The 27,807-nt window shown below is 45.1% G+C and overlaps 1 protein-coding gene across 2 annotated transcripts in view; it reads right to left on the minus strand.

The window, feature by feature from the left end:
• Positions 1-27,807, minus strand: part of LOC146799013 (cholesterol 24-hydroxylase-like) — a 223,506-nt gene that overhangs the window by 48,615 nt on the left and 147,084 nt on the right. For both annotated transcript variants that reach the window (XM_085626409.1, XM_085626408.1), the window contains exons 11-12: positions 12,672-12,756; positions 12,030-12,140 (exon numbers count right to left, since the gene is read on the minus strand). In XM_085626409.1, coding sequence (XP_085482535.1) covers positions 12,030-12,140; positions 12,672-12,756 — 196 coding nt within the window. The remainder of the gene's footprint in view (positions 1-12,029; positions 12,141-12,671; positions 12,757-27,807) is intronic.

Here is a 27,807-nt window from a genome sequence, read left to right on the forward strand (position 1 = left end):
AACAGTAGGGAAAGTGTTGGATAGCGAATGGATATAAATTACTATTCCCCCTCCACTGAGTGCAACAGTAGGATAAGTGTTGGATTGCGGAGGGATTACATTTTCTATTCGAACTCCAGTGAGTGCAACAGTAGGGAAAGTGTTGGATGGCAGAGGGGTGTAAATTACTATTCCCACTCCAGAGAGTGCAACATAAGGGAAAGTGTTGGATAGCGAAGGGGTAAAAATTACTATCCCCACTCTAGTGAGTGCAACAGTCAGGTAAGTGCTGGATAGCGGAGTAATTAAATGTACTATTCCAACACCAGTGAGTGCAACAGTAGGGAAAGTATTGGATAGCGGAGTGGTAAAAATGACTATTCCCACTGCACTGAGTGTAACAGTAGGATAAGTGTTTAATAGCGGAGGGAACAAATTTACTATTCCAACTCCAGTGAGAGCAACAGTAGGGAAAGGGTTGGATAGCGGAGGGGTAACATTGACTATTCTCACTTCAGTGAGTGTAACAGTAGGGAAAGTGTTGGATAGCCGAGTGGTAACATTTACTATTACCACTCCAGTGAGTGCAACAGTAGGAAAAGTGTTGGATAGCGAAGGGGTAAAATTACTATTCCCACTGCACTGAGTGCAATAGTAGGATAAGTGTTGGATAGCGGTGGGAATACATTTACTATTCCAACTCCAGTGAGTGCAACAGTAGGGAAAGGGTTGGATAGTGGAGGGGTAAAAATTACCATTCCCACTCCAGTGAGTGTAACAGTTGGGGAACTATTTGATAACAGAGGAGTAAAATGTGCTATGCCCAATCCAGTGAGTGCAACAGTAGGAAAAGTGTTGGATAGCCGAGGGGTAAAAATTACTATTCCCACTCCAGTGAGTGCAACATTAGGGAAAGTGTTGAATAGCGGAGGAGCAAAATTTACTATTCCCACTCCAGTGAGTTCAACAGTAGGGAAAGTGTTGGATAGCGGAGGGGTAAAAATTACTATTCCCACTCCTGAGAGTGCAACAGTAGAGAAAGTTTTGGATAGTAAAGAGATAAAATTTACTACTCACACTCCAACAGTTAAAAAAATTATATCAAAAAAAGAATATATATATTTGAAAAAATTAAAATCAAATATATTAAATATATAAAAAGAAAACGTATTATAATATTAATTACATATAACAAAAAACTACAAATGTATACAATAAAATAATACATACATTGAATTTAATTTTAAACTAAAAAATATTTCCAAAAACGTTAATTGATACATACATGTATTTATTTTATTTCCTACCCTATAACACCACACCAATAACAACACACATACATTAAAAAAATACTTTCACGGGGGGAGGAGCCTAGCGCGCAACCAAGATGGCCGCATAGGCTTAAGGCTCTCGAGGGCCTCCGCAACCTTCCACGTCTATCTTTACTAAATCCTGCTAAATTTGACGGGCTTTTGCTGATGCATTCGCACTGAGGTGCCACCCGTTTTCCGAATTCTGATCGGACGCCGGGAACCCGAATGGTTGCCCTCCGAAGTTTGCGGCCTGCTGGTGCCTGGGTCCCGGTCTCGAGTTGGTGAGGTGCCCGGGTACGAAGTGAACAACAGCGGCATGCAGGGCTTGACCTGCCCCGTGCCCCGCACTTTCACTTTCGTTTTCAAGTCTGCTGTTTGAGATCGGCTGAGGGACCTTGGTGTTTCAGAGGAGCGCGGACAACGGAGTGTCTGGCCCGAGTTTTGGACTATCCACGAACGTCCTGTCTGCGATCGCAGTGTCTGCTTAAATTAGCCAACGGGTCCCTGTCCCTGGCACTGGCGGGTGCCAACCTTGGTGGCCTCCGGACGATGGCGGCGAGACTCGAAGGGGACAAGTCGAAATCTAAGTCAACCCGGAGGGGATCCTATGCTCAGGCCAACAACATGGACTGCTACGCGCAGCTAAAGGGATCCCCCGCTGGCCTGCATAAGTCGCCTGAGCGGTCTAGGGAGCCAGCGGGCCCAGCGTCGGAATTTACCCTGCAGGACGTTATGGGCGCCATTGAGGAGATGAAGGCTGCTGTGGGTCAGCGATTTGATACCCTGGCACATAAGTTGGACGTGGTACTGATCGATGTGAATTTGGTCAGGGCAGACCTGTCCAAAACCAACGAGCGGGTCGACTCCTTGTCACAAGTGGCGTCGAGCCTAACTGTGGACGTGGCCGCCCTGCAGACGGAGGTCCGTAGGTTGCGGCTTGCCAGTGACCAGACTGATCGTCGACTTGAGGATTCGGAAAGCAGGGCTAGACGGAACAATGTCCGTATCATCGGAGTGCCGGAAAGATCGGAGGAATCTGCTGCTGATCTTTTTGTGGAGGATCTGGTGATCACCCGTCTCGCGCCCAAGGGATTGAGCAAGTTCTTTGCGGTGGAGCGGGCCCACAGGATTCCGGGTGGTGCGCACAAGGTGGGTGCTCCCCCGCGGCCTATAATCGCCCGACTTTTTAACTTTCGGGATAGAGATGCTATCCTTCAGGCGTCGCGGGTGGCTGGGCCGCTGAAGTTTGAGAACTCCAATGTTAGCTTTTATCCGGACTTCACACAAGTGGTCCAGAAACAGCGGCTGGGATTTTTGGGTGTCAAGCGGCGCCTGAGGGACATGGAGCTGAAATACGCGATGTTATTCCCGGCGAGGTTGCGGGTTGAGTTCCAGGGTCGTTCCCATTTTTTTGACCGACCGGAGGCGGTTGGTGACTGGTTGGATGCCCTACCGCGGGGACAGGATCGAGACGATCGGGCGGAGGAGAGCGGACGGGATGTGGTGGAGCAGGACTAGAACTTGGTTCCTGGCGATGGACTAGATTGACTATTTATTGCACCTTGGCTGAATTACACTCTAATCCGGCACATCATGCCCCTCAAATGTCTGGGGGTTGTGGGGAGCTTTTTGGGGTCCTTTCCTCCTTCTGGGGTTCTTTTGTGGTATATGTTAGGGTGACAGGCACACTGCAAGTTGGGGGGGCTGTTCGGGCTCAAGCAGGGGTGCAGGGAGGGGGGAGTTGTGGTTTTGGGTTTGTGGGGGAGGGGGGTTGTTGGGGATGGTTGTTGTTTTTTCGTTTCGCAGGGCAATGTGAAGTTGTTTGCTGATTTCTCCGGGTGGTGCTCTCCGGGATGTGGATATCATGTGCGGGAGTGGGATGGGGGATAGGGGATTGCGAATCCTTTTGTGGAATGTGAATGGTCTGGGGGACAGGATCAAGCGCGGGGTGGTGGTACAGTTCTTGAAGCGGCTCTCGCCCGACATCGTTTTCCTGCAGGAGACACATTTGGTTGGGAACTCCTTCCAGGCCCTAAATAGGAGGGGCTATCGCCTTGCCGCTCACTCTGGTTTCACTTCTGGCTCTAGGGGAGTGGGCATTTTGGTTAGGACCTCCCTCCCATTGGCAGTGGACGAGGTGCTTTACGATGATAGGGGGCGATATGTGGTGCTGGTGGGGAGATGGGAGGGCAGAACCATTTCACTGGTGGCTGTGTATGTGCCCCCGGGGTTGCAGACGACTACATTTGCTGACTTGGGGCGTTTGGTCCTGGGGCTCCCTGGGGGGGTTTTGGTGTTGGGTGGAGACTTTAATGCCGTGGTCTCTGGATTGGAGGACCGTCACCCCCCCAGGGATCTCCCTAGGGCTCAGGCCTGGATGGGGAGTTTTTTGGACACTTTGGGACTGGTAGATTGCTGGAGAATGATGCACCCGGGACAAGCGCAGTATACCTTTCACTCGGGGGCCCATGGGAGTCTCTCGAGACTCGACTATATGCTCATGCCGGCGACCCAAGCCGGGATGATTGGGGAGGTGCGTCATGTAGCCAGAGGTATTTCTGACCATTCCCCTATATGGTTGCAATTGAGGGTTGACCCTGGCACAGAGGAAAGAGTGGCACCTATTGGCCCCTGGTATCTTCGTAACCCTAAGATCCGCGCGGAGTTGGTCAAGTCCACTGATCACTACTTCACTGATAATGTGGGGTCGGTCTCGTCGGCCGTCTCCCTATGGGAGGCTTATAAAGTGGTGGTCAGGGGGCAGGCCTTGTCCCTTATCTCCCATACTAAGAGGTGCGAGAGAGCTGAGGTGGTTCGCCTGGAGGCTGAAATAGCTGAAATGGAGGATGACTTGGAGCGTGGAGTTACTGATGAGAAATTGCATGTTCTCAGCCTCAAACAGTCAGATTATAGAGCGCTAGTCACGGAAGCTGCTAAAGGGATGTATAGAGAGCAGCAAGGGCATCTGTATGACGTGGGGGATAAGGCCGGAAAGTTGATTGCTTGGTTGGATAAGAAGGAGAGAGCGAGCAGGGTGGTGCCCGTTGTGGAGAGAATTGATGGAGTGCGTGTGACTGACCCTGTGGAGATTGTTGACTGCTTCGCGGATCACTTCCGCGGGGTATACTCTCCGGTTTCCGTGCGTTCGGAGGAGGATTCTCATCTGTTGCTTAGAGACATCGCACTGCCAACCTTATCGGAGGCAGATGCAACATTGATGGAGGCGAAGTTGTCGTCAGATGAGATTGCTTTGGCCATTCGCTCGATCGCGTCTGGTAAGGCGGTGGGTCCTAATGGTCTTCCCATTGAACTATATAAGTTACGTCCTGATAAGATAGCGCCGTATCTTCGTGACATGTTTTCGGCGGCACGTGCGGCGGGCTTCCTTCCCCCTGACCAACGCCTCGCCACCATAGTGGTGATACATAAAGATGGGAAGCCGCGAGACCGCTGCGCCTCCTATAGGCCCATTTCGCTGTTGAACGCGGAACCCAAAATTCTGGCTAAGGTGTTGGCTAACCGACTGGTTCGGGTCGCGGGCGACTTGATTCATCAGGATCAGTCCGGTTTTATACCCCATAGGAATACCGCCCTAAATTTGAGGCGGTTGCACGGTGTGCTGGCTAGAGCCGAGTTTATACGGGAGCCGGCCATCTTGGCATCTTTAGATGCTACTATGGCGTTCGACACTTTGGAGTGGTCATATATTTGGGCCGTTCTGGCGAAATTTGGATTCGGCCCTGAGTTTATTGGCTGGGTAAAATTGCTATACGCTGACCCACTGGCTCAGGTGGTTGTGAATGGTAGGGTGTCGGCTCCCTTCGCACTGGGGAGGGGTACGCGACAGGGATGTCCGCTATCACCCCTTCTCTTTGCGCTTTCTTTGGAGCCTCTCGCCGCCTGGTTGCGTTGGGAGCCGTCGTTGCGAGGCATTAGATGGACGCCGGAGTTCGAAGACCGTGTCTCCCTTTACGCGGACGACATCCTTTTATATCTCACTTCCCCCCAACAGTCACTAATGGTATTGGTGGACGTGTTGACTTCCTTTGGCCGCAACTCCGGCCTGGTTATCAACTGGGCCAAGTCGTGCGTCTACGTCCTCTCTGGGGACGCCCCCCTCCTGCCGCAAGACTGCCCTGTTCAGGTGGCTACCCTGGGGTTCAAATATTTGGGAATCTTTATCTCACTGGATCCCGCGGTCCGCTATGAGCGAAACCTTCTCCCTCCCGTCCAGCGACTGAAGGCCGACGTCGCAAGATGGCGACGACTCCCGCTTTCACCGCTTGGACGGGCGGCGTTGTTTAAAATGATGTTGCTGCCTCGTTTTTTGTACGCTTTACAAAATACTCTGGATGTCGTACCGGCCCGCTATTTCCGGGAGGTTGAGGGTCTTCAGCGTCAACTGTTTTGGGACGGGCGGCCGCGGATTGCTCTCGCCAAGTTAACGCTTCCTTGGTACGATGGGGGGGTTGCACTCCCTGATATCAAACGATACTATTGGGCGTCTCAGTTGGCGGCTGTGAACCATGGGATATATGGTCCTGCCTTAAACCCGGCGTTCGAGATGGATAAATTTCTGCTCCCGGGTGGGGATTATAATAGGGCGCTGTACTCGGTGACCCCGAACACGCGGCTGACGGGACCCACACGGGTGGCGGTGCGTGTGTGGCACGCGGCGAATGCTGCGATGGGGTGGAGGGATCGCTTGACTCGGGCGACGCCGCTGTATGCCTCTGGGCGGTTGGGCTGTTTGTGGAGATCGAAAGGCTTCGAGAAATGGGACATGATTGGTATATGTAAGGTGGGTGATCTTTGGGTGAAGGGAGCTTTCAAAACGTTTGAAATGCTTAAAAAGGAATATAAATTGAATGATAGAGAGTACTTCCGATATGCTCAAGTCCACCATGCGCTGTGTTCGGTTTTTCCGGACGCTGCTGCCATCCCCGAGTATTCCTCACTAGAGGATAGAGTATTGGATGGCTATGTGCCCGACAGCACTATTTCTCTGATTTACAAAAAACTCATCAACGATCGCACGGACTTGCTGCTCCGTCTGAGGGAGGCATGGACAGACGATGGCTTAGAGCTGGATGATGAGGACTGGGTGTCGGCGGTGGCCTCCCCGAAGGAAGTGACGATCCCGGCCCGCCTCCGGTTTGTACAGCTGAAGATCCTCCATAGAGTGGATGTCACAGGGCCCAGTTTGCTGCGTATGGGTTATTCGATGGATGGATTGTGTAAACGTGGATGTGGCCTGCCGGGCACGTTCCTTCATATATTGTGGGAATGTCCGGAGATTGTGCGATTCTGGAACGGTATCCATACCGTACTGGAGGGGGTCACGCACGTGGCCCTGTTGCCAGAGGCTAGGAGGTGTTTGCTGAATGTCTGGGAACCGAATGATTGCAATGCGTCACAGACGCAGTGGGTGACCTTGGGGTATATGGTGGCTAAGCGTAACATTGCACAGCTATGGGGCTCCCTGAGGCCGCCCACGGGCGATGTATGGAAGGAGAATATGGACTGGTGTATGTTTAGGGAAAAGACGGTGTATGTGGCGAGAGGTAAGCCAGGGAAATGGAGTAGGGTATGGGGTCCGTGGAATTTATATCGAGGCTGTGTCTGCGCCCCGCCCTTGCCATTAGAGGTCGATATTGCTTTGACCCCCTAGCCGCGCATTCTGCGGGAGTGTGTGATGTGTGTTCCATGCTTTGTTTTCCCATTGCCCCCCTTCACCGCTTCTGGACCAGAATCGCTTTGGACACTGTATGTTGTTCCCCGTCCTGGGAAGAGCACGCTGGTATCACGGACTCTCATTGCCTTGAGTGTGTTTTATGTTTAATAAAAAATGAAACCGTTGTCTTAAACCGCTCCTGGCCTATGGCCATGGTCTGTTATAGGTGCTTACGGACTGCCGGATGCTTTGCCGCTGGTTCATTTGAATGTATGGCGTTACACTGCGGGCCCACGGGCTCTATAGCGGCCGGCCCTGGTGGTTGTAGGCCCTTGTATGTCTTTTATTGTGTGCTAACGGTTTCTAATAAAAACAAATTAAAAAAAAAAAATACTTTCACAATTGACATAATCATAACCAATTAAAAAAATATTAATAAAAAAACTAACATTAACTACACACACTTTAACAATATAATGCCCACAACAAACACCTACATTAAACTATAAAATAATAAAAACACAATTAAAACTTATTTTAAAATTTCAAACTATTGATATTAACTAATTATAAAGTAATTAAAATGTTTTTAATACCCACCCTTTAGCCCTTTAAAAATAAAAACACAAAAAAAATAAAAATTACCCAAAATAAATATTAAATACTTAACGTTAATTAGCAACTATATATTAATTTATCAAACACAAATTATTTCTCGTCCTTTACCCCTATAAACATCACAACACACATCTAAAATTAAGTACACAATTACCATAATACGTTTTTAATTAAATTAATTATTAACAAATAATTATTAATTAATAAAAAAAATACTTGCCACCCTTTACCCCTATAACCCCAAAACCCAAACCTAAAATTAATTAAACAATTAGCATAGTTAATTACTAAGTCATTAATCAAAATTAACAACCAATTAGCCATTCACCAATTCAAACTTCATTACGTCCCACCCATTACACATATAAACCCCAAAACACACACCTACAATTAATTACACAATTACCAAAATTAATTTCCAATTAATTAAAATTAACTAACAACCAATTAGTAATTCATCAATTAAAAATAAATTACTTCCCACCCTTTACACATATAAACACCAAAACTCACAGCTAAAATTAATTACACAATTACCATAGTTAATTGCCCATTAATTATTAATAACCAATTGTTCATTAATTAATACATTACTTTACACATTTAACACAATAAAATCTCAATTAAATACAGATTAATTAATAAAAAACATTTTTTAATTTAATATAATTAAATTACTTCCCATCCTATTTCCCTATAAACCCACAACCTGCTACTGAACTAAAAATGCAAAATTAAAAAACAAAATGAATAACTACTAAAAATTCAGCAGATATATTAAAGATATAAACAATTCCTATACAAAAAAAATACATTTAAAATATATACTAAAATACATAACCTTAATTAAAAAATAGATATTTTTAACTATATTTTTGCAAACGATATTAAACACTTCGATATTTTTAAAATCGATATTACTTACCTTTAGTTGATATTCTTGACCATGATATTCTTGCTGTCGATATTTCTGAATCACTATATTAATGACTCGATATTTGTGTAACTCAATATTAAAAACTCAATTATTATGTCTGCACACCCTAAAATTTCATAGGCTAGATACAAGGTTTCAAAGTATGTGCTCCCCGTTCCACCACAGGGCCTTCAGTACTTTGATGCTGTGATCTGACCTACATAGCCTCATAATGATCTAGTAATCAGTGATCTACGCTTAAAACCTATAGTTGATGGAATTGCAGTTGTCCAACCAGAGAAACTCAGGGAAATCCAGTAAAGTAGAATCATTGATGTCCCTGTATAATTTCAGGTGTTAAAAGTCACTCTAATCACTGTGGTAAATTCAAAGTGGAATGACATTTCAGAATAAAAAATTAACTCACAATATTGCACATTGTTAGTGGGCTGGGGAGTACATTCCATTTATGTTGGCCATTTTAAAGGGCAGAGGGATAGGACAAAGAAAAAAACCTTAGGCTTGCGCTTACATTGATAAGATTAGCCATAGGCACACTTCTCCACTTTATGTACTGGTGTAGGAGGCAGTGATGTGGTTTCAGGTCATGGTGGCAGGAGTTTGTGCAGCCACAATTGATGGATGAAGCACATGGCACTGGCGACCGCAAATCAAGGGTTCAGCTGCAGGAGGAAGAGGTGAAAATCACTGGAAAGAAGCCTTGACTCCTTGTCCCGATCCAGGGTTGTGTCCAAATACAAGATGGCGGCCTCAGTCAAATCTGAAGTCCCCCAACCCAAGATGGTGCCTAAAATTCAAGTCTTAGTCCACAATCGCAAACCCCATTAACCATTGTAAGAAACAGCCATACTGAAATTAAATACCTCATTGCACTTACGCTACAAACAAGAAAGGTGCCGATTAGGATCCTGGAAAAAATTTCCCCAACCGAATTGAATCTGGACTTTTTTCCGTACAAATGGTAAAAGCGCCGTACAAACTGCCAAGTACGATTCGTATGGGAAAAAGTCCATACAAATCGCATTGGGAAAATTCCCCCACACGTCCTCGGGTCGGGAAAAGTCTCCGACACGTCCCCGGACATTTTTACGTACAAATGGGAAAACTGAAGTCCAAATGCGCAAGTACGATCCGTCCCATCCATCCGATTGTACAACTGTATGGAAAAAAGACCGTCCGGAGTGAACTCCCATAGCAACCATGGAGATGTCCAAACAAGTGCCCGGTACGTGCCGTACCCCCCCCCTCCTGCCCCCCGTATGTTCGCGCCGTACCCCCAGCCCCCCCGCGGATGGGCGCGCCGTACCCCCCAGCCCCCGTATGTACGGAGCGTACCCCCCAGCCCCCCGTATGTACGGAGCGTACCCCCCAGCCCCCCGTATGTACGGAGCGTACCCCCGTACCCCCCAGCCCCCTGTATGTACGGAGCGTACCCCCGTACCCCCCAGCCCCCCGTATGTACGGAGCGTACCCCCCAGACCCCCGTATGTACGGAGCGTACCCCCGTACCCCCCAGCCCCCGTATGTACGGAGCGTACCCCCACCCCCGTATGTACGGTGCGGACCCCCAGCGCTGGTACGTAAAAACATGCCTAACTCCGTCCGGACGTCACGTCCGCGGTGTCCCGGGTCACATTTGTATGTATTTTTCTGTCGGTTGGTCTTTTTTCCGATTCGTACGGAAATGGTGTTTCTGTACGAATCGTAATTGCATGTTTGTAAAGTTTTACAACCCGGTACGAGTCGGACGGAGAAAAAGCTCCGACCCACAGTTTGTACCGGGTTTTTCCAGGATCGTAATCGGCCCCAAAGTGTCTTTCAATCCTGGAGGCTATTCTTTAGAACTGTTTTGGAGATGTACAGAGTGAGTACAGTGCCCATGTGTAGAAACCTCTTGTATTTGTTTTGTTTTGTTGTCACCTGCTCTCTGTCAGGTTTACACTTGTCATTTCAAGAATAAATCAGGCCCGTTCTTACAACTATTACTTTTTTTTGAGACATTAAGGGGCTCATTAGTATGGCGGGCAGACAAAGTCCGCCCACCATAGGCCCGGGAAATGGGACCGCCCGCTATGCATGCGGCGGTCCCGCATTGGGCATTAGGATGCCCCCGCCATATTGGCAGGTGTATCCCGCATTCCTGACATTGCGGCGGGCGGTGCTTTCAGCAGCACCCTCCGCAATGTCAGAAATGCATGTTGAGCATGTGCATGCACAACGTGGCAGGCACCGCGCAGTGCCTGTCATGTTGTGCATGCGCATGCAGGGGGGTACCATAGGTACCCCCAATGTGCCCGCCCCACCCCCCAACATCCTGGGTGCCCACAACGGGTCCCCAACCTCAAAATCTGTATGCCTTTCCGGGGCGGCGAAGGCTGCCCCCGTCTACATCCTGATATGGATGGCGGTGTCTAGTAGACACCGCCACCATATTAAACCCTTTTCCGCCCGGTCGACTCGGGTGGGTGTTGTTTTTGGGGCATCCTAATAAAGCTTCCCCCACTTAAACTTGGAACATTTATACCTTCCTTCTGTGCATCTGTAATCTCTGTGTCTGCTGCGGTTTCCTCCTGATCAGCTCAGCTTGTTTCAGGTGCCCCAACACTTGGATAGTCTATCAATCAATCATGGTTTTTTGTAGAGCACCCATCTACTCAAATGAGTGTCCGGCACTAAGGTTCATTGACCATTAGTCAGGAGAGATTATTAGAAAGGCAGATTGAACAACAATGTTTTAAGGCTATGTTTGAAGGAACCTTCATCTTTAGTGGCCTAAAGATAGAGGGAAAGAGCATTCCAGCCAGAGGTGGCGAGAGCCAAGAAAGAGGTGTCGCCCCATTTCTTCCTTCTAGTTTTTTGCATAACAGCCAACAGAGCATCTGAGGAATGCAGAGTTCTTACTGGAAGGTAGTGTGTGAGTCTACTGGCCAGGTAATGGGTACCTGACTGATAGAAGGGTATATGGACCAGCACCCTGAATTGAGCTCTCTCACTGACTTGCAGCGAGTGCAGTTTTTTAATGTGCTGACAAATGTGATTGTTTTTCTGGAGATTTAGTAAGAGCCGGGCTTCAGCTTTCTGCACCAGCTGGATTTTTTAAAGTTGGTATGCTGGGAAACCCCAGTACAGACCATTGGCATAGTCCAGCAGTGAGGTTATAAGGGCAATGTAAGATTGAAGGATATTAATCTCAAAGAAGTAATACAACAGCTTTTTGCAGAGTTTTTGGAAAGGGGCGGGAAAGGGGGCTGACTGAGGAGCCACTTTCAACTCTCCGTATATTCTGAGCAGTTCCATGCATGAATTTGCTATTTCAGCAGTTCACACTTGGAAATATGCCTGATTGGGTCTGATAAGGTCACACTGATGGGTGATTTGGCACCATGATCTATCAGCATCCATCCATAGTTCATTTCTCTCGGCCTTTACACTGAGATGCTGTCCAGTAATTGTATAACCAAATTTTCCTCATCATGCTAATAGTTGCTAAATTAGCTACTGAACTTACAATTAATGAAACCTCAGCTGGAATTTTGATCCCTTCTATTAATGTGTCCTTTTCCAACACGCGTGTAGTACCAGGAGCTGTAGGGTATATGCGAAGTGTTTCCTTAAGAACCTGCATAAATACGCAATAAAAAGAACATAGGGTTAAAACAACACTGTAAAATTATCTATTTCTAAGGCCACAATTATTGTATACACTGATCTGAGGTCAGGTTAAGTCAGCTCAGAATTTACTTTTATGCTACTAATCTTACTACAAGTTGTCAGATTTGTAGATGGCTACCACATTTGAGTTCCAGACCATGTATCCCGCCCCCTTTATGATTCAGCCAGTTGTTTCCAACCCACAAGTATCTGGCACATCATTTTTGCAACATGTATTTTATTTGAAAAGAAAGACAAGCACTAAGCTACCCATACGCTATTCGTGCAGCACAGAACAGCACCAGTGCTTTAATTTCAATGTGAGAGGGTGAAGTAGTGGACTCTGAGCCCCTTTGAGTAAAGAAGTGGCAGTAGAATATATCCAGGGACATTTCAAAATGAAACTACTACATTAAAAAACACACAGCCCATCGAGGATTAATATGAATTTCAACTAAAATGACTGACATTGTTATTGGACATTATGGCCACTGATTACCTGTGACAAATACTGCATCTTGCCAAGGTCTTCATAATCAAGATCTCTTTTACATCCAATAACCTCATCAACTTCAGCTTGGACTCTGTATAGAAGGTAAAATACACATTGCAATATATTAATATTAAAATTCCATATTTATGTGAATCATAAAAAGTATCATGAATTAAAAGCAGCCAGCCACATAACGATTGTGATAATTGTTGTGATCCGCATGGATATCAGCACTGCATCAGAACTGCATTGTAGGGAGTTATGTTTCCATTGCCAAGGGCACAAGCTGTGATTGTCTGTACCGACACAGAATATTATGCATTATATTCCTGAAATAAATGTCTCGGAATTCACTTCAGAATATTTTTGTACTGCAACATATTACGTTGTAGTAAAAAACAAACTGCCGCAGTCTATCATGGAATAAGACACGCAATAAGGAATTTCTGTCAATATTAATTTCTGATTCTTAATCTTAACAAATAAACAATACGTAACACAATTTAAATTACATCAAGCATGTACCTGGAACATCTCAGAGGGCTGTAAAAGATAACATAATCCAATTATAGCAGTACTAGACGGATAAAGAAACAACTTAAGTGTTTGAGTTGTACTCTCTTAGGTCTTAAAATCCTGCTAAGTCAGTACCTGGGCGATCATGTTCCCCATATAGACGCACTATGGTGTATATGCCCATGTGTTTGATATCCTCATTCGCTGTCTCATTAAATTCTTCTAACTTTTCTTTATGTCCACCAAGATACTAAGATCATGCGTGCCCTAAAAAATGCCTTCTCCATACTGCCTATCTCTTTTTCTAGCCCTGTCAGCCGGCCCCTTAAAGAGCGGAGGACTCCGCATGTTTGGAAATTGTCACCCCTCGTATGTAAACTTTGAATGCTTCTCATACCATGGCAAAATTAGCAACTGCACCCCCATTATGCAGAAAAAACTCCTCTATGGCCTGCACGATTTAAACCCTAAAGACTGAATCTAGCAACGAGTAGGGCAGGAAGCACCAAGTGGAAGCAGGTATTTTGCGGGCCTGATATATCAAAACCATCAACACTGGGGAAGGATCAGAATAAGTCCTCGAGAGGGGTTCACAACGTTGAACCTGTTTGTACAAACCCCTAGTGATCAACCAAAAGTCTATACGGGTATGTATGTCATGTACCGAAGGATAATGTGTGTAACCCATCCCTGTAGTGGATCTGTACCTCCATACATCTAGTTAAATCTCCCAAGCCATTATAGCTAAGTAGACGCACGCTGCCCCAGAGGGTTTTCTAGGGGGCGCCGTGGATCGATCGGGATCAGGATTTAAAATGCAATTAAAATCTCCTCCCCAGATTTGTGGCAGCTTAGCCCATTGGCTCAGCCACGCTGCAAGGGAGTAGTAGAACTGAGAGTCATCATGATTTGGGCCATACACTCCCACCAGCAGAAAAGCTAGGTCATCTTTGCAACAACAGGCTAGGACGTATCTGCTTCTTGGGTCTGCACACAGCTCGAGTGTGATGCCTGAGCCCCGACTAACACTGGCCCTGCATTCTTCGTTGGGTCAGAATATTGTTACCAGGTTTGAGATGGGTTTACGGTAAAATGGCCACATCTACTCTATGTCTCTTTAGATATGTAACAACTTTCTGTATCTTTCTACTGTTTTTTAGGCCTCTGACATTCCAAGTGATATATCTTAGGGAACCACCAATCCCTTGTCCCTCTAGGTTTTGATCTACGTCTGCAAATGTTGTCTAATAGGCATACTGTGCCAATCATACCTGGTCTCAGGAATATTTATATGTTTTCCCCTGGTTAAACTACCCAATAAGGAACCCCCCCAGAACTCTCCTACACTATGCAATTCCCCAACATTCATAATTCCCATGAGCCTCACGCGCCCCTCCCCAGACTGCCCTCCCAAACAAAACAACAACCCATGGGACATAACAATGAGTGGATCACACATTGGGGTGGATGTTGCTGGCACCCAAGCTTCCACGCAGCTCCAGCCACACAGAAATATTTGGGTGAGGTAACTAGGGTGCTCCTATTGTTCTATACCTATGACTCTGGATATTTAACTAATACACCACTGTCACCACCAGGGATCACAATGAACATTGTGAGCCCCAGATAAGATAATTGTTTCTCTGAGTCTTGTGTGTTGCTTCCTCCTCCATGAGCCCCCTTGGGGAACTGCGTCAACTGTTGGCCTGTCCCTTCTTCTTGATGAACTATAGAATTAACTTAGGGTTTGTGAAATAGAGTGCTTTACCCTCCGACATCACCCATAACTTAGCTGGCCAGAGCATACTACAATCTATGTTGAGCTCTCGGAGTCTCTTTTCTGCATGTACAAATAAACATCTCGCCTCCTGCACCTCCCGAGTAAAATCAGGATACAGGGAGAGTTCGGACCCTTCATAATGTAGTGTATCCAATGCCCAGGCTTTCTTAAGGCTGAATCGCTATCTTTATAGTTTAACAGTCTAGCTATTATTGGTCATGGATTTGCGCCTTGTATTGGCTCACTGCCAGGCGTCACTGTCCTCCAACCTCTCCACTCATACATGCTTCCTCTTCCACTGGTGGCCACCTTCTAATTTTCTCTGGGCCACCCCATTGCACAATCTCAGGCAGCAGCATCTATAGTCCGGCCCGGATCATGGCAAAGCACGTCTGCAGCATGCTACTTTCCTGTGCTGCAGCGCAGCTGCGTACTCGATTATCAGGCTGCGTCACATGCCCTATAGCTGCAGTCCACGATCAGGGTACGATGGATTCGGGCCAGGCAGGAAGCCCGGAGAGGGGATCCCAGGAGCATGCCACTCTCAAAGTGTGCTGACTGGCATCATCAGGCCGAGGAGGAAGCACGGGCTCCAGAATCATGTTGTATAGTGGTTGCGGCTAATGGAGCTCTCTAAGGCTGCGGCCATCTTAGAGTTCCACCCCGATGTAATGCATGAGTTAAGACTCTCCAGAAATATACAGAAATATTGCCTGATACATTTTTCTCAAGTGAATTACTGTTGCTTAGTACATGATCACAAAAAAGCAGCCACTCGCTTAGCTAAGGCAATGACTGTGGACTTCTGCTCATGTCTATGGAACAGGGATGAGATACTGGCACTGAAGGCCAGACCTAACCATTTTTACTCTGAACTATTTCCAGTGGTTGGTTGTACAGCATCCAAGTAAGCTTCTGTGAATGACCACTCTTTGCTATGATAATCATTTCAGTTTCAGTTGTATTGATCTTTATATTGAGCTTCTCTCCATAGAGCTGATACCAATACAATTTTCTCTACAAGTCAAGTGGAGACAAGTTCACTATTAACAGGTCATCAGCGTATGAGTCTCCAAAGCATGGAAGAAAGAATGCACATCTGAAAGGGCCATCTTTATTTTGCAATATGTAGGAAGACAGGACTGTTGCAGAAGGGCCATTCTTACTTTAGCCCATTTGGCACTGGAATTTAATTTAGGAAAGTAATGTGTGATTAGTTGGTATCCAGAATTTTCCAATCTTTTTCCAGACTGCAGGTCAATCTATATTAAAATAAATATCCAATGAATGTTACATAGACCTGTTGACTTGGTTTAATGTTGTGGGAAAAGGCTTAGGGCCAAACAATTATCCACAGTGGAACACAGGGCTCTAAAGATATGTTGTTCCCCAAGAGCCAGGTTGTTTTGCTTGGCCCATGAGTTGTAAATAATGTGAAGATATTTTGCCCAGAATTTTACTGGTGCATCTAGCGGAGCTGTTGGGCAGTATCTAAATGAGTTACTTAATAACTCATTTTTATATATAGAAGTAAAAAGATTGCTTTTCGTGGATATTGGAATTTGCTTTTCCTAACTACAAATTGTAAACAACTTTTGCAAAACCACCAATTTTTGCTCAGCTTTGAAGATGATGACCCATCTAGGCATGGGCACATGGATCATTACTTTTCATTATTACGTGTGCCACCTCTGCCACTGTAGGCTACTGAGTACTCATTAGGGTGGCTTCCTTCTTAGGGGTCCTTTAAGTTTGGGGGCCCGTCCATCCAGGTGCCAGAACCCTGTTGGCCCTATTCAGAGACATATTCCTGCCTGGTGGAGATTTCTGTCCTGTGAAGGGAGTGTCTCTCTGCCACCTCCCAGCACAGCACTAAAGATCTGCACCCTGCCTGCTCATCAAATTATTTTTGCATTAAGCAAATAAACTACAAAAACAGGAGTTTGTTTTCTCAATACAATCAATGAAGGGCTCTTATGTGTGGGGGGCACTGTGTTATTTCCCTACACAGGACTGCCATGCAATGCAGGGAACTATAATGATAGTTGTCCCACCCTATAAAGGGTGGAACAACTATGACCTGATGGCCCTGTGGTGTATGGGTCATTAGTGCAGAGTTTACTAGCAGACGAGACTCCAATGTCCGTAACAAAGTAATTCTCAGAGTCTAAGCAGAGTCAGGGTACTGCGAGTTTGGCAGGACATGAGCATCGCCGATTTCTGCCAATCTCTACATGACCCCAATAGTCTGTACCAATAGTAAGCAGCTGCCTATCGAAGAACTTGCCAAACTGTATCATTTGTATAGATTTGAAAATTAAGACACCCATGTATTTGATGTTATTGCTGGTAACTGGGGATCCTTTTTGCCAAGGGATTCTGTCAGTATGCCCCAAAGGTTTGTTGAATTTCAATAATGTATTAATTTCTTCAATTTTTAAACTGTTCCTCCTCTGAGCACTCCCTGACTATTCGGGTTGTTTGGTGCTTAATGAAAATCGTTGAGACCTGTGCCTCCAGAAAATTCTTGATGCCTTTCACCAATACAGCTTTTTCATTTTTTTCCTACTAGGTACCTTCCTGTCTATGCCGACAACTTGGTCGAATGCTTCGAGGGACATAAGTGTTCTGCTTATGTGTAGGAAGCCAGTCATTATGCCACCAAGGCACTAATGCACAGTAGGTCAAGTAAATGGCACCCACTTTAGTCTTCAATGCTTCCATACCATAGAAGTACAGACTATATGGGGGAGAAGATTAGCATTCCTGAGGGCCCTGCCAAAGTCCATGGGAAATATACACTAGTCACTTACAGCAGTAGGAAGCACCCACAGGGATTGTAAGAGAATCTTCCTAAAATAACTGACAACGATATAATCTACAGTAGAAGCCGCAGACTCAAAGCATCGAGTTGGCATCCCTAAACTATCACCTACCTGCCTAAAATGCACAACTGTGTGGTTTACCTGATTAACACACAAAAGATTAGCTTTCCATCTGTTGTCTTTTTTAGACTATGGCGTTGTAGGGAGGCTGTCACCAGAATTAATCTCTTGTCATTGCATCTGCTTCATAGTACATCTGAGTGGATATATGTTCATTCAGGTCCCCTGTCAGCAAAACAGCATGGCCAGGACACTCTACTAACAACTTGCCTTAGGACTTAAATACCTACGACGCCATTTTCAAATACGACCCATCTGGCAGGAGCCATGCGTTAACTAAGACCCCTTTAGACTCCGCTCCCTCCCAAACAGGTAGAGAAAGAGATAACGCTAGAGGGTTCTTTGAGTACAGAGCTCATAGTCCCATGGCTTATTGATAAAGAGGAGTGAAAGGACACCCTATCATGCATTTTACACTTTTGAGAATAGTACAGCCAGCAATGTATAATAATATAGTCAGAGTCCAAGTGTTCAGTTAACCACGTCTCTTGTAGAATTACTATTTAGAAAACCTTTAAGGAGGACCAAGTTCATTTTGTTAAAAAGCATGCAAATCCGGAGCAATTACAAACTTCTAGTTTTTATAGCAGAACAAGTGACATACCAGCGGAGCCAAGTTGGGCTTCATTCATGCCTATTTTGCCCAATCCTACTGTAGGATTATTAATTTTCATCAACAGAGATGCTTGCATTCTGACCACACCACGTGCCCTTTGTGGCATAATCTCTTATCAGTGGACAAATGAAACTGTCAGCAGATTATGCAACTTGCCCACCTGCTCGAGAACTAGAGGGCAGAAAGCAAAAATAAAATCTAACTGCATTATTGAAGCCCCTGTTGTAATAAGGAAGAACCGGGGAACAACGAAATCAAATAAATCCGTAAAGGGGACATTTGGGAGGAAAGAGCTAGTTGATCCTATAAGTGTTGCTGGTGAGGGCAATTTTAATTCCCCGAATCAGAATAGGGCAGGGCCATTAATTGACAGTACGTTGGAGGGGGACTTTTGGGGCAGGCTGGAAACCATCCTATCTACCTTATTAGATCCCATTTTTCAAAAAATAAGTTTAGTAGAAGACAGGCTATCTAAATTAGAAAGGTCGATGGTTTATAATCCGTCGGTCTTTCCATCAGAAAGTACAAATAAGCCCAAAGCCCAAATATTCAAGGAAGGGGAACAAGCTGGGCAGAAAGGAGCAGGGGTAGACCCGTGTGTGAGACAAATAGCAAACAGAGAGGCACCAGATAAGAATAGTTTTAATGGTTTAAGGTCCACTAATGTAGATATTTCAGCTTCCGCACAGCAGCCGTCTCTAAGAATAGAGTCCCTTATGCCTCAGAGGGATGAGTGATCTGAGGGAAGGGCCCTTCAGATGTTGACTCTTCCAACTATTGATCTCCCACCTGGATCCACTCCATATGTTGTGATTTTGGGGAATGTCCCTGTTCTCCCAAATGGGAAGAGTGAAGATTATGAGCAGTTGGTAAATAAAATAAATCATTGGTTCACATATAATACCACCTTGGGCGATCATGTATCTAAAAATATACTTATGGCACGCAGGGTTAGCTGGATTGGGAGCTCACGTAAATTTTGATAACCCTTTTACCGCAGGCCGTATTTTGTCTGGGGACTGTAGTCTCACCCCTTTAGCGGGTTCTGTCATTAAGGCCTTACCCTTGGGCTATTTTTATAGCCCACCTTTCTATGGGGACATGACCATGGATGGCCATGGGGTACCCCATCGTGGTGGCTGTTTAACAAGAATACTCAGATATCCCCAGAAATATTTTATAACAAGGTTAAAATAGTATGTGCTGATGAACTGTCTGTATGTACAATGGAGTGGTCTCTTCCAAAAGTTATCCTTGGTGCATTCGACTCTATTTCACAAAAAGTGGCTGAACGATTATGCGCTCCAGCCAGAGGTCAAACCTTGTCTGGTCCTAGATGGTTTGACTCTCATTGCTCTAAAGCAGCCAAGAGGCTGATGGAAGTCCTGTCATCAAAACCTAGAATTCAATCAGAAGTCTCCAACTGTCACAGGGAATATAAGGTAGGCCTTGCCAAGAGGAGGGGAGCACTGAAGGAAGAAGTGTGGAAGGAATTGATTGATTCCAGCACCCTCCGAAATAGCTCGAGGTTTTTGAGTGTTGTGAACAGGCCCCTGTTTGACCATGAAGGGGGGGGGGCTTGGTTCACACATCACTGAGGAGGAGTGGGTACTTCATTTTAAAACTATGTTTGATTGCCCGTCTGAACTTAGTTGCAGAAACTCCCAGGATAGGAAGGACCCTGAATTAACATTTGAGAAGGGTGAGATCCTGGAAGGTATCATAGGATTATCGGCTGGCAAAGCGCCTGGTCCTGACGGGATCCCCCCCAGACCTATTTAAGTCAGACCCCTCCTTCTGGGCGCCGATACTGGTGGCAGTTTTTAATGCTGCAGCAAAGAATGGCTGTCCCCAGTCTTGGGCAACCTCTACCATAGTTCCTGTTTTTAAAAAGGGCGATAGAAATAGTACCCACTGCTATAGACCAATATCGCTTATTGGCTCAGTGGTTAAAGTGGTGGGACGAGTCCTTTTACAGAGACTATCAACTTGGGCGGAGGACAATAAGATTCTGTCGGAAGTCCAGTATGGTTTTCGATCGGGTCGTTCCACCGTTGCTCAGTGTCTTAATTTATTTATGATACTGAGTAAATATATTGTTGCTCGTGCCGGGACAATTCACCTTGCCTTCATGGACTTGTCATCTGCCTTTGACTGTGTCAACAGGAACAAGCTATGGCAGTCCATGAGGACAATGGGAGTGGAGAACAGTAATGTCAATTTTCTGGAGGATCTGCACATGTCAACGAAAGATAATGTCAGGTTCTCACAGGATCTGCAGGTCACAAGGGATTTTAATATCAAAAAGGGTGTCCGGCAGGGCTGTATTCTGGCCCCTTTTTTATTTAATTTTTATATTAATGAACTGGACAGTATACTTAGGGCAACGGGAGTTGATTACCCTAGTGTAGGACGGCGAGGGATTCCCGTCCTGTTATATGCGTACGATGCCGTCCTCATATCCAGGACTGAACTGGGTCTGCAATCGCTTTTAACTGCCTTTTCCAGATTCATGACTGACAATCAACAATTCCAAGTCGTATGTCATGCAAGTGGGGCAATTGGGGAAAAAGAACTTCCAGTTTAGTGTAGGTGATGCCAAGATCCCCCGCACAAATGTATTTTCCTATTTAGGGGTCCTCTTTGATGACCAGCTCAAATGGGGCCCCCTATTACAGAAGAAAAAAGGGGATCTGGCCAGGGTTAATTCAGCAATTTTTAACTTTGCATCCAAAATAGGGAAGAAGTCAACAGGAGCTATGTTGCAAGTGTATCAGGCCAAAAGCCTGGCCATAGCCACATATGGCAGTGAAATTTGGGGATACACTATTGCGGAAACCTTACAGATAGCGGAGAATGATTTTTTGAAACACTTACTATGTGTTCCTCGTGGCACATCCAATTTAGCGGTTCACGAGGAACTGGGGGTTCCCTATTTAAGTGATGCACTTGCCCTGCGACCTCTGATTTTCTGGCTCAAATGTTGGTTAAACAAATATCTTCCTCTCACCCACCTGATCCTAAGAGAATGCATGACTCTGGACAACTCGGCTCGTATTTTTTGGCTGAGATATATTAAAAAAGTCTTGATGAGTTAGGGCGGGGGGACTTATTTGCCAACCCTGATGTCATTACAAAGAAAGATGTGGAATCAACCAAATTAGCCTTTTTTTCACTGAGGAAAATGGAAAGGGAAGCTAAGGAGGTGCTGAAACCGAGGTGCCAATTACGATCCGGTAAAAACAATTCCCGTACGACTCGTATCCGGTCTTTTTACCGTACGAATCGTACAAGTGCCGTACAAACTGGCAATCACGATTCGCATGGTAAAAAGCCCATATGAGTCGCATTGGGAATAATTCCCCACACGTCCTCGGGTCGGAAAAAGTGTCCAACACGTCCTCGGACGATTTACCGTACAAACGTGAAAAGCGAAGTCCGACCGGGGAATCACGATCCGTCCCGGGCGTCCGAATGTACAACCGTATGGTTAAAAGACCGTCCGCACCGAACTCCTATAGCAACCATGGAGACGTCCAAACAGGTGCCCGGTACGCCCCGTACCCCCCCAGCCCCCGCATGTATGCGCCGTACCCCCCCCAGCCCCCGCATGTACGCGCCGTACCCCCCCCAGCCCCCGCATGTACACGCCGTACCCCCCCCAGCCCCCGCATGTACGCGCCGTACCCCCCCAGCCCCCGCATGTACGCGCCGTACCCCCCCAGCCCCCGCATGTATGCGACGTACCCCCCCAGCCCCCGCATGTACGCGCCGTACCCCCCCCAGCCCCTGCATGTACGCGCCGTACCCCCCGTGTATGTACAGCCGAGTACGTGTCGAACTGAACGTGTCGAACCCCCCCGGCGCGTACATGCGGGGGCTGGGGGGGGTACGGCGTGTACATGCGGGGGTTGGGGGGGGTACGGCGCTTACCGGGCCACCTACTCTGGTCGTTTCGCGCCGTACTTCGCATTTCCGGCACTTTTTGGGTGCCGTAAAAATATTGCCGTCCGGACTGCTGTCGGTTCGAATCGTACTTCCTGGGTCGTGAAACGCTGCCTGGAAGCGTCCCGACGTCACGTCGCAGCATTCCCGGATCACATTCGTATGCATATTTTCGTCGGTCGGTGTTTTTTACGATTCGTACGGAAATGGTGTTTCCGTGCGAATCGTAATTCCATGTTTGTAATGTTTTACAACCGGGTACGTGTCGGACGGAGAATACGCTCCGACCGATGGTTCGTACCCGGTTTTTACCGGATCGTAATCGGCACCTAGTGTGCGGACGTATATAATGCTCAAAACAACCCCCATGACGGAACCCTATCTCATGGGGTCTCTTTCCACACATGAAAAATTTTTGTTAACCAGGTTCCGGTTGAACCTTTTTCATCTTTTGCTCGCCAGACCCAAGGGTTTTAATAGAGGTCAAGATATAGTGCCCTGCGGCTGCGATGGACAATCTCTGCAGGACACGTTGCACTTCCTGTTTTTATGTAAAATATATGTAATTCCGCGTAAACGCTTTCTGGTTCCTATTTTAAAAAGAATGAATTTTAGACAGACTCGACCGGCCCTGGTGTACCTTCAATTATTGAAAGAGGACTGTATATTTTTTATAGTAGGGTTTTTAAAAGCCACTGTCAAATCTAGGAGTTATATGGATGTGTAAAGAGCATTTCCTCAGGCTTTTTCTACTTATTCATTACATGTAATATTATTGTCGTATTGGTTGCTATCTTAATTGGTGCACTTTTTGAAACTGTTTTATGTCAATGCAACTTTTATGGTTTGAAAGCAAAAACCGAATAAAGTTTTTCTGACTGACTGACTGACCACACCACGTGCCCTTTGTGGCATAATCTCTTATCAGTGGACAAATGAAACTGTCAGCAGATTATGCAACTTGCCCACCTTCTCTTTATCTCGAACACCTCAGCAGAAGTATCCGATCTATGATAGATAAACTTGACCTCATTGGGTGTCATTAACTACTGGATACATTCCCCCTTCCCTCTTGTTGCTATTACATATATACCAATCACTCTTAAAGGATACATGAGTGATTATACAAGGGCACAGACATTGCTCTCTCTGAAAGCTACTAATGTCCTTCGTGAGATCGAATGTGCTGTACTCATCTTTTCAAAATTCTACTCCAGCTATATTGTCAGACAACAGGATTCTCAGCCCCCTGCTGTTGCCCAACCTCATGCTGCATGCTGCCTTCGGCATGTGCGGCATGAGATGGGGCGCAGAGGCTGCACCCAACCCCTTCTGGCGCACACAGCTGACTATGTGATGCCAGAATATAAAGGGGGTAATTTTATGTAATCCAGACCCTCTGACTTTGTCAAAGGGTCGTAAGACCAAAATATAAAAAAAACAGCCCTATTGCTTTTACCAAGGTGTCAGCACATCAACATATATAAAGCAGACCTATTGTCTTTGTTTAATCGTTAGATCATTTAATAGACTCTGTTTATGGAGCTACCTTTTTAGGACCCTGGAAAGGCAAGACTGGGAGCATCTTTCCTTGACAAGATCTAATGGTTTTATAAAGAACCCTATGTGCAACTTAATTGCAATGACCTCCTTTCTGAGGCTTTTTTTAGTAGAAGCGGCTTGAGACAGGAGTGTTCACTGTCCTCCTTGACGTTTATTTTGAAACTGGAACCTCTGGCTGCCAAGATACACCAATCTGAAGCTGTGAAGGGCATACTGACTCTTATAGGGTCACAGAACATTATGCTACAAGCAGAAGATATCCTTCTATCTCAGACCTCGTGAGGTCTATCCTTAGCCTCATGTCTCTGATTGAGGACATCTATCATTTCTCCAGATACAAAGTTAACTGGGAAATGATTGAAGCGCTTTCAGTGTCCAAGCTAGTTAACAGGTCAATATTATGTAGTAGTCTTATTTTTTGTATTCCACAGCAAATGAGGTATATGGGCATTATGTTTAATGTCAGCCTTAAAGGCAAGGTTCTCAAAGCCAAACAACATTCTAGGCAAATTCAAGATTTTTCACCTTCTGCAACTTGATAACATTGGTTATCTGGGTTTTAAAATGTATTAAGAAGGGCAACTGGCTGCACCACAGAAATACATCAAAAATTGATCTGCCTGAAGAAATCATAGCTTTGATTAGTGTGGACAGGTTCAATGTTGGGTGTGCGCTCTCAATTCGCATTGAAATTTATTTTGGTGTGCTAGAGGCCTCTATGGGGAAATGTAGTGCAATCAAGACTATTTTATAGACAACTGCTAGAATTACTCACTGCTTCATCCTCTCTTGCTTGGTCAAATGATATGACATGACAAGATTTGAGGATATGAGTTTTTGCCTCTTCTGTGGCTCAAACATCATCAATGATATGAGTCCATCTCAGGACCAGTCATCAGAGAACCATACTTAACAATGTTCTAATCAATATTATAAAAGCTCAAAGGAGGCAAATGTTTGCCTTGATTAGCACACTTTAAGCATCTGCTTGGTAAGGTTAAACAAGAATATTGTTATGTCCAGACTCACCAAATGAAAGGATCACATCAAACTATGGTTCAAGGACTCTACTAGCCAATGGGTTAATTAGGAGACCGCGATTGGTGCGTCTGGGAGTTGAAGAATGAATTTCTTTTTTTATGAATAATTTGTAGAGGTCAAGAGTTATATTTGGTTGTGGCGCATCCACTGTCCATTTATTAAATCTGTGCCCTCTGTACATTGTGGAATCTGTCATTATTGGGAAAGATATTGGTGATAAATATGCTTTTCTTTTGTGCCCTGTGTGTGACACTGAAGAAAAAGTGGTTGAGAGAGTCTATGATACCCGGTGAAGCATTTTGTATTATTATTATAGTTGTGAAGATATCTGTATGGTAATTCAAGTAGACCAGCAATTATAGTCCATGAAATACCCCACTATCAGCCTCTGTTACCTGCCAGGAGTTTTCCCATTATTGGCAATGATAATAACAGATACAGCTCTTGACGTGATAAACCTCTAGATGATTGGGCACCAATTTCCAGATTCAAAGCCTTCTAGATGTGTATGTTTACAAAAATCAAAAGGATTCACATCGAACATTTGATTGAAGACCTAAATAAATTACATACCAGATAAAAGCCACTACAGCCTCCTGCGATACCCAGTCAGAAGCAAGGGTGGTGGTGGTGGGGGAATAGTAGTGTCTTACTAGAGAATCTGAGCATTTTCCAATTTTGAGGGTTGAGAAGCTTAGCTTTTAAGTAAATCAGAAATGTGAACACCATGTGTAATATGGAAAGACATTTAGATATGGCTCAGTACTCAACGTTTACCAATGCAGTTTCCATGTGATGTCTCTGACCACCCACATCTTCCCAAACAGAAAGTCAACCTGACTCTGGCATTTTGAACCATTTGTATCTTGTGAATCAAGTTTTGATGATCCCTCAGGTAGAAGAAGCTAATTGGAGATTCAGGAGTGAAACCAATTTGATGGGTAGTATTAGAATGAATAATCTTCCTCTATTGTCTTTGGTAATCCTGGTAACTTACGCTCAGCTTGAGTTATGCTTGTCCATCGGACAACAAGTTTGATCAGGTCATATGGCAGCATAATCTTTTTACTGAAGAAGATGGCAAGCTCTCCACTTGCATGTTGGTTATTTAATTTGCCCTTAATGACAAACACCATTAATTTAGGCAGCTACAATCACTCTCAACCATGCAAACCAATTGCCCTATTCACCTAACATGCCAATGACTTCCTACAATCTTTATGTCATATACACATTATTAGAAACCAGACTCCCTTGGTAAATACCTATTGGGAGGGCCCTTAATTACATGTTGATTTGGACAGTGGTTGGGGGGACACGTGATTCATCACACTTGATTGCAGTTGATGGTTGAGAAGAAGAAACCCAAGTTAACGTTCAGAAAGTTCTATGTACCATGTATCTACCTTTTCTCAATGGGGCTGCCACCTGGTTTAAATTATCAACCAAGCATTGTTAAAAGTGAACAACCCACAGCTTCCATGGGATATTTCCATATTTTAAAACAGCTCTAAAGATTTATATATGACCATCAAATTATTTTGCAGAAAGGCTGAAATCCCTCAGCTTTTTAGATCTCACTTGTAGGCAGCTTGAGGTGTATGGCACAAGCTAGTTTCATCACACAATACACACCGCCACAAATAATAGACGCATATTTATAAAAAGAAACAGGCTTATGGATAGTCTCTTTTAGCCATTTTCTTTTAGCCATTGGTGGCTCAGATGACTTCTGACATTGGCTTGAAAGTTTGGTATACTTCATGATCATGAATATCATAAAAATAATGCCCCTCCTCATTTGCACAGATAATCCCTGGTTGCCCCACCCATCAAACTCCTTACCCCATTTGCCCATTGTTCCTTGATGCTCCCGACCCTGCTTGCTGTGGTTCTCTCACTTGGCTTCTATCCTATCTATGAGAACCTCGTGGATACTGAAAGTGATTTCTAATGCTCCTCATTCTAGTCTTCAAAAACTGCCAGCAGGTTTCTAGAATATACAGATTCTATTCTTAAAAAGGCATACAAGACTCTCTTTTTTCATATGAAAATTAGAATTTCACACATGGCTGAATGCAACCTATATTCAGTATGTCTTTAAAGCTTTCTAAGGTGCTTGCCACTTCCCCTAAGGGTTTTCCACATGAATGAAGCTTGACACCAGATTTTGCACATAGTTTTATTACTGACTGGATGCTGGATAGCAGGGTTATGATCCAAGATCCCATTTTACCACATTTAGTTATCCTGAACACTTTGCTTTTTTTCTATACTAGTCTGTTTCCATGTTTGGTGAAATTGAGAATGCTTTGAAAGAGGTGGATTGCTAGTGTGATGTATAAATAAGTGGATATTTATGGTGTTTATTGCACGCTAATTCAGTCAACCTTGAAATAAACTACATAACATGCAGTTTTCACCTGTTAGAGGAGTGGCCTCTTTCTAAAAGGCAGGCGTTGGCACTGTGAATAAATGTTTTAAATAATGTATTGTTTCAATACTATTAGGGGTACTTTTGTCCCGGTTAGTGGGTCCACATTATGGAGTCCCCAAGGATACCAGAATAGAAAGACGCATGTATATTCATGCACTCCAATGGTAGTCGTATTGGAATGTTTTTCTTATCATTCTAAGATGACCGCAATGTATGGTATACGTAGCACCATGTTAATAATCAATGAGAACTAGCTCTTATTTAAATTGTTTGTATGTCTGCGGGTGGGGGAAAACCAT

The sequence above is a fragment of the Triturus cristatus genome, chromosome 9, assembly GCF_964204655.1.
Source record: "Triturus cristatus chromosome 9, aTriCri1.1, whole genome shotgun sequence".
NCBI lineage: Eukaryota > Metazoa > Chordata > Amphibia > Caudata > Salamandridae > Triturus > Triturus cristatus.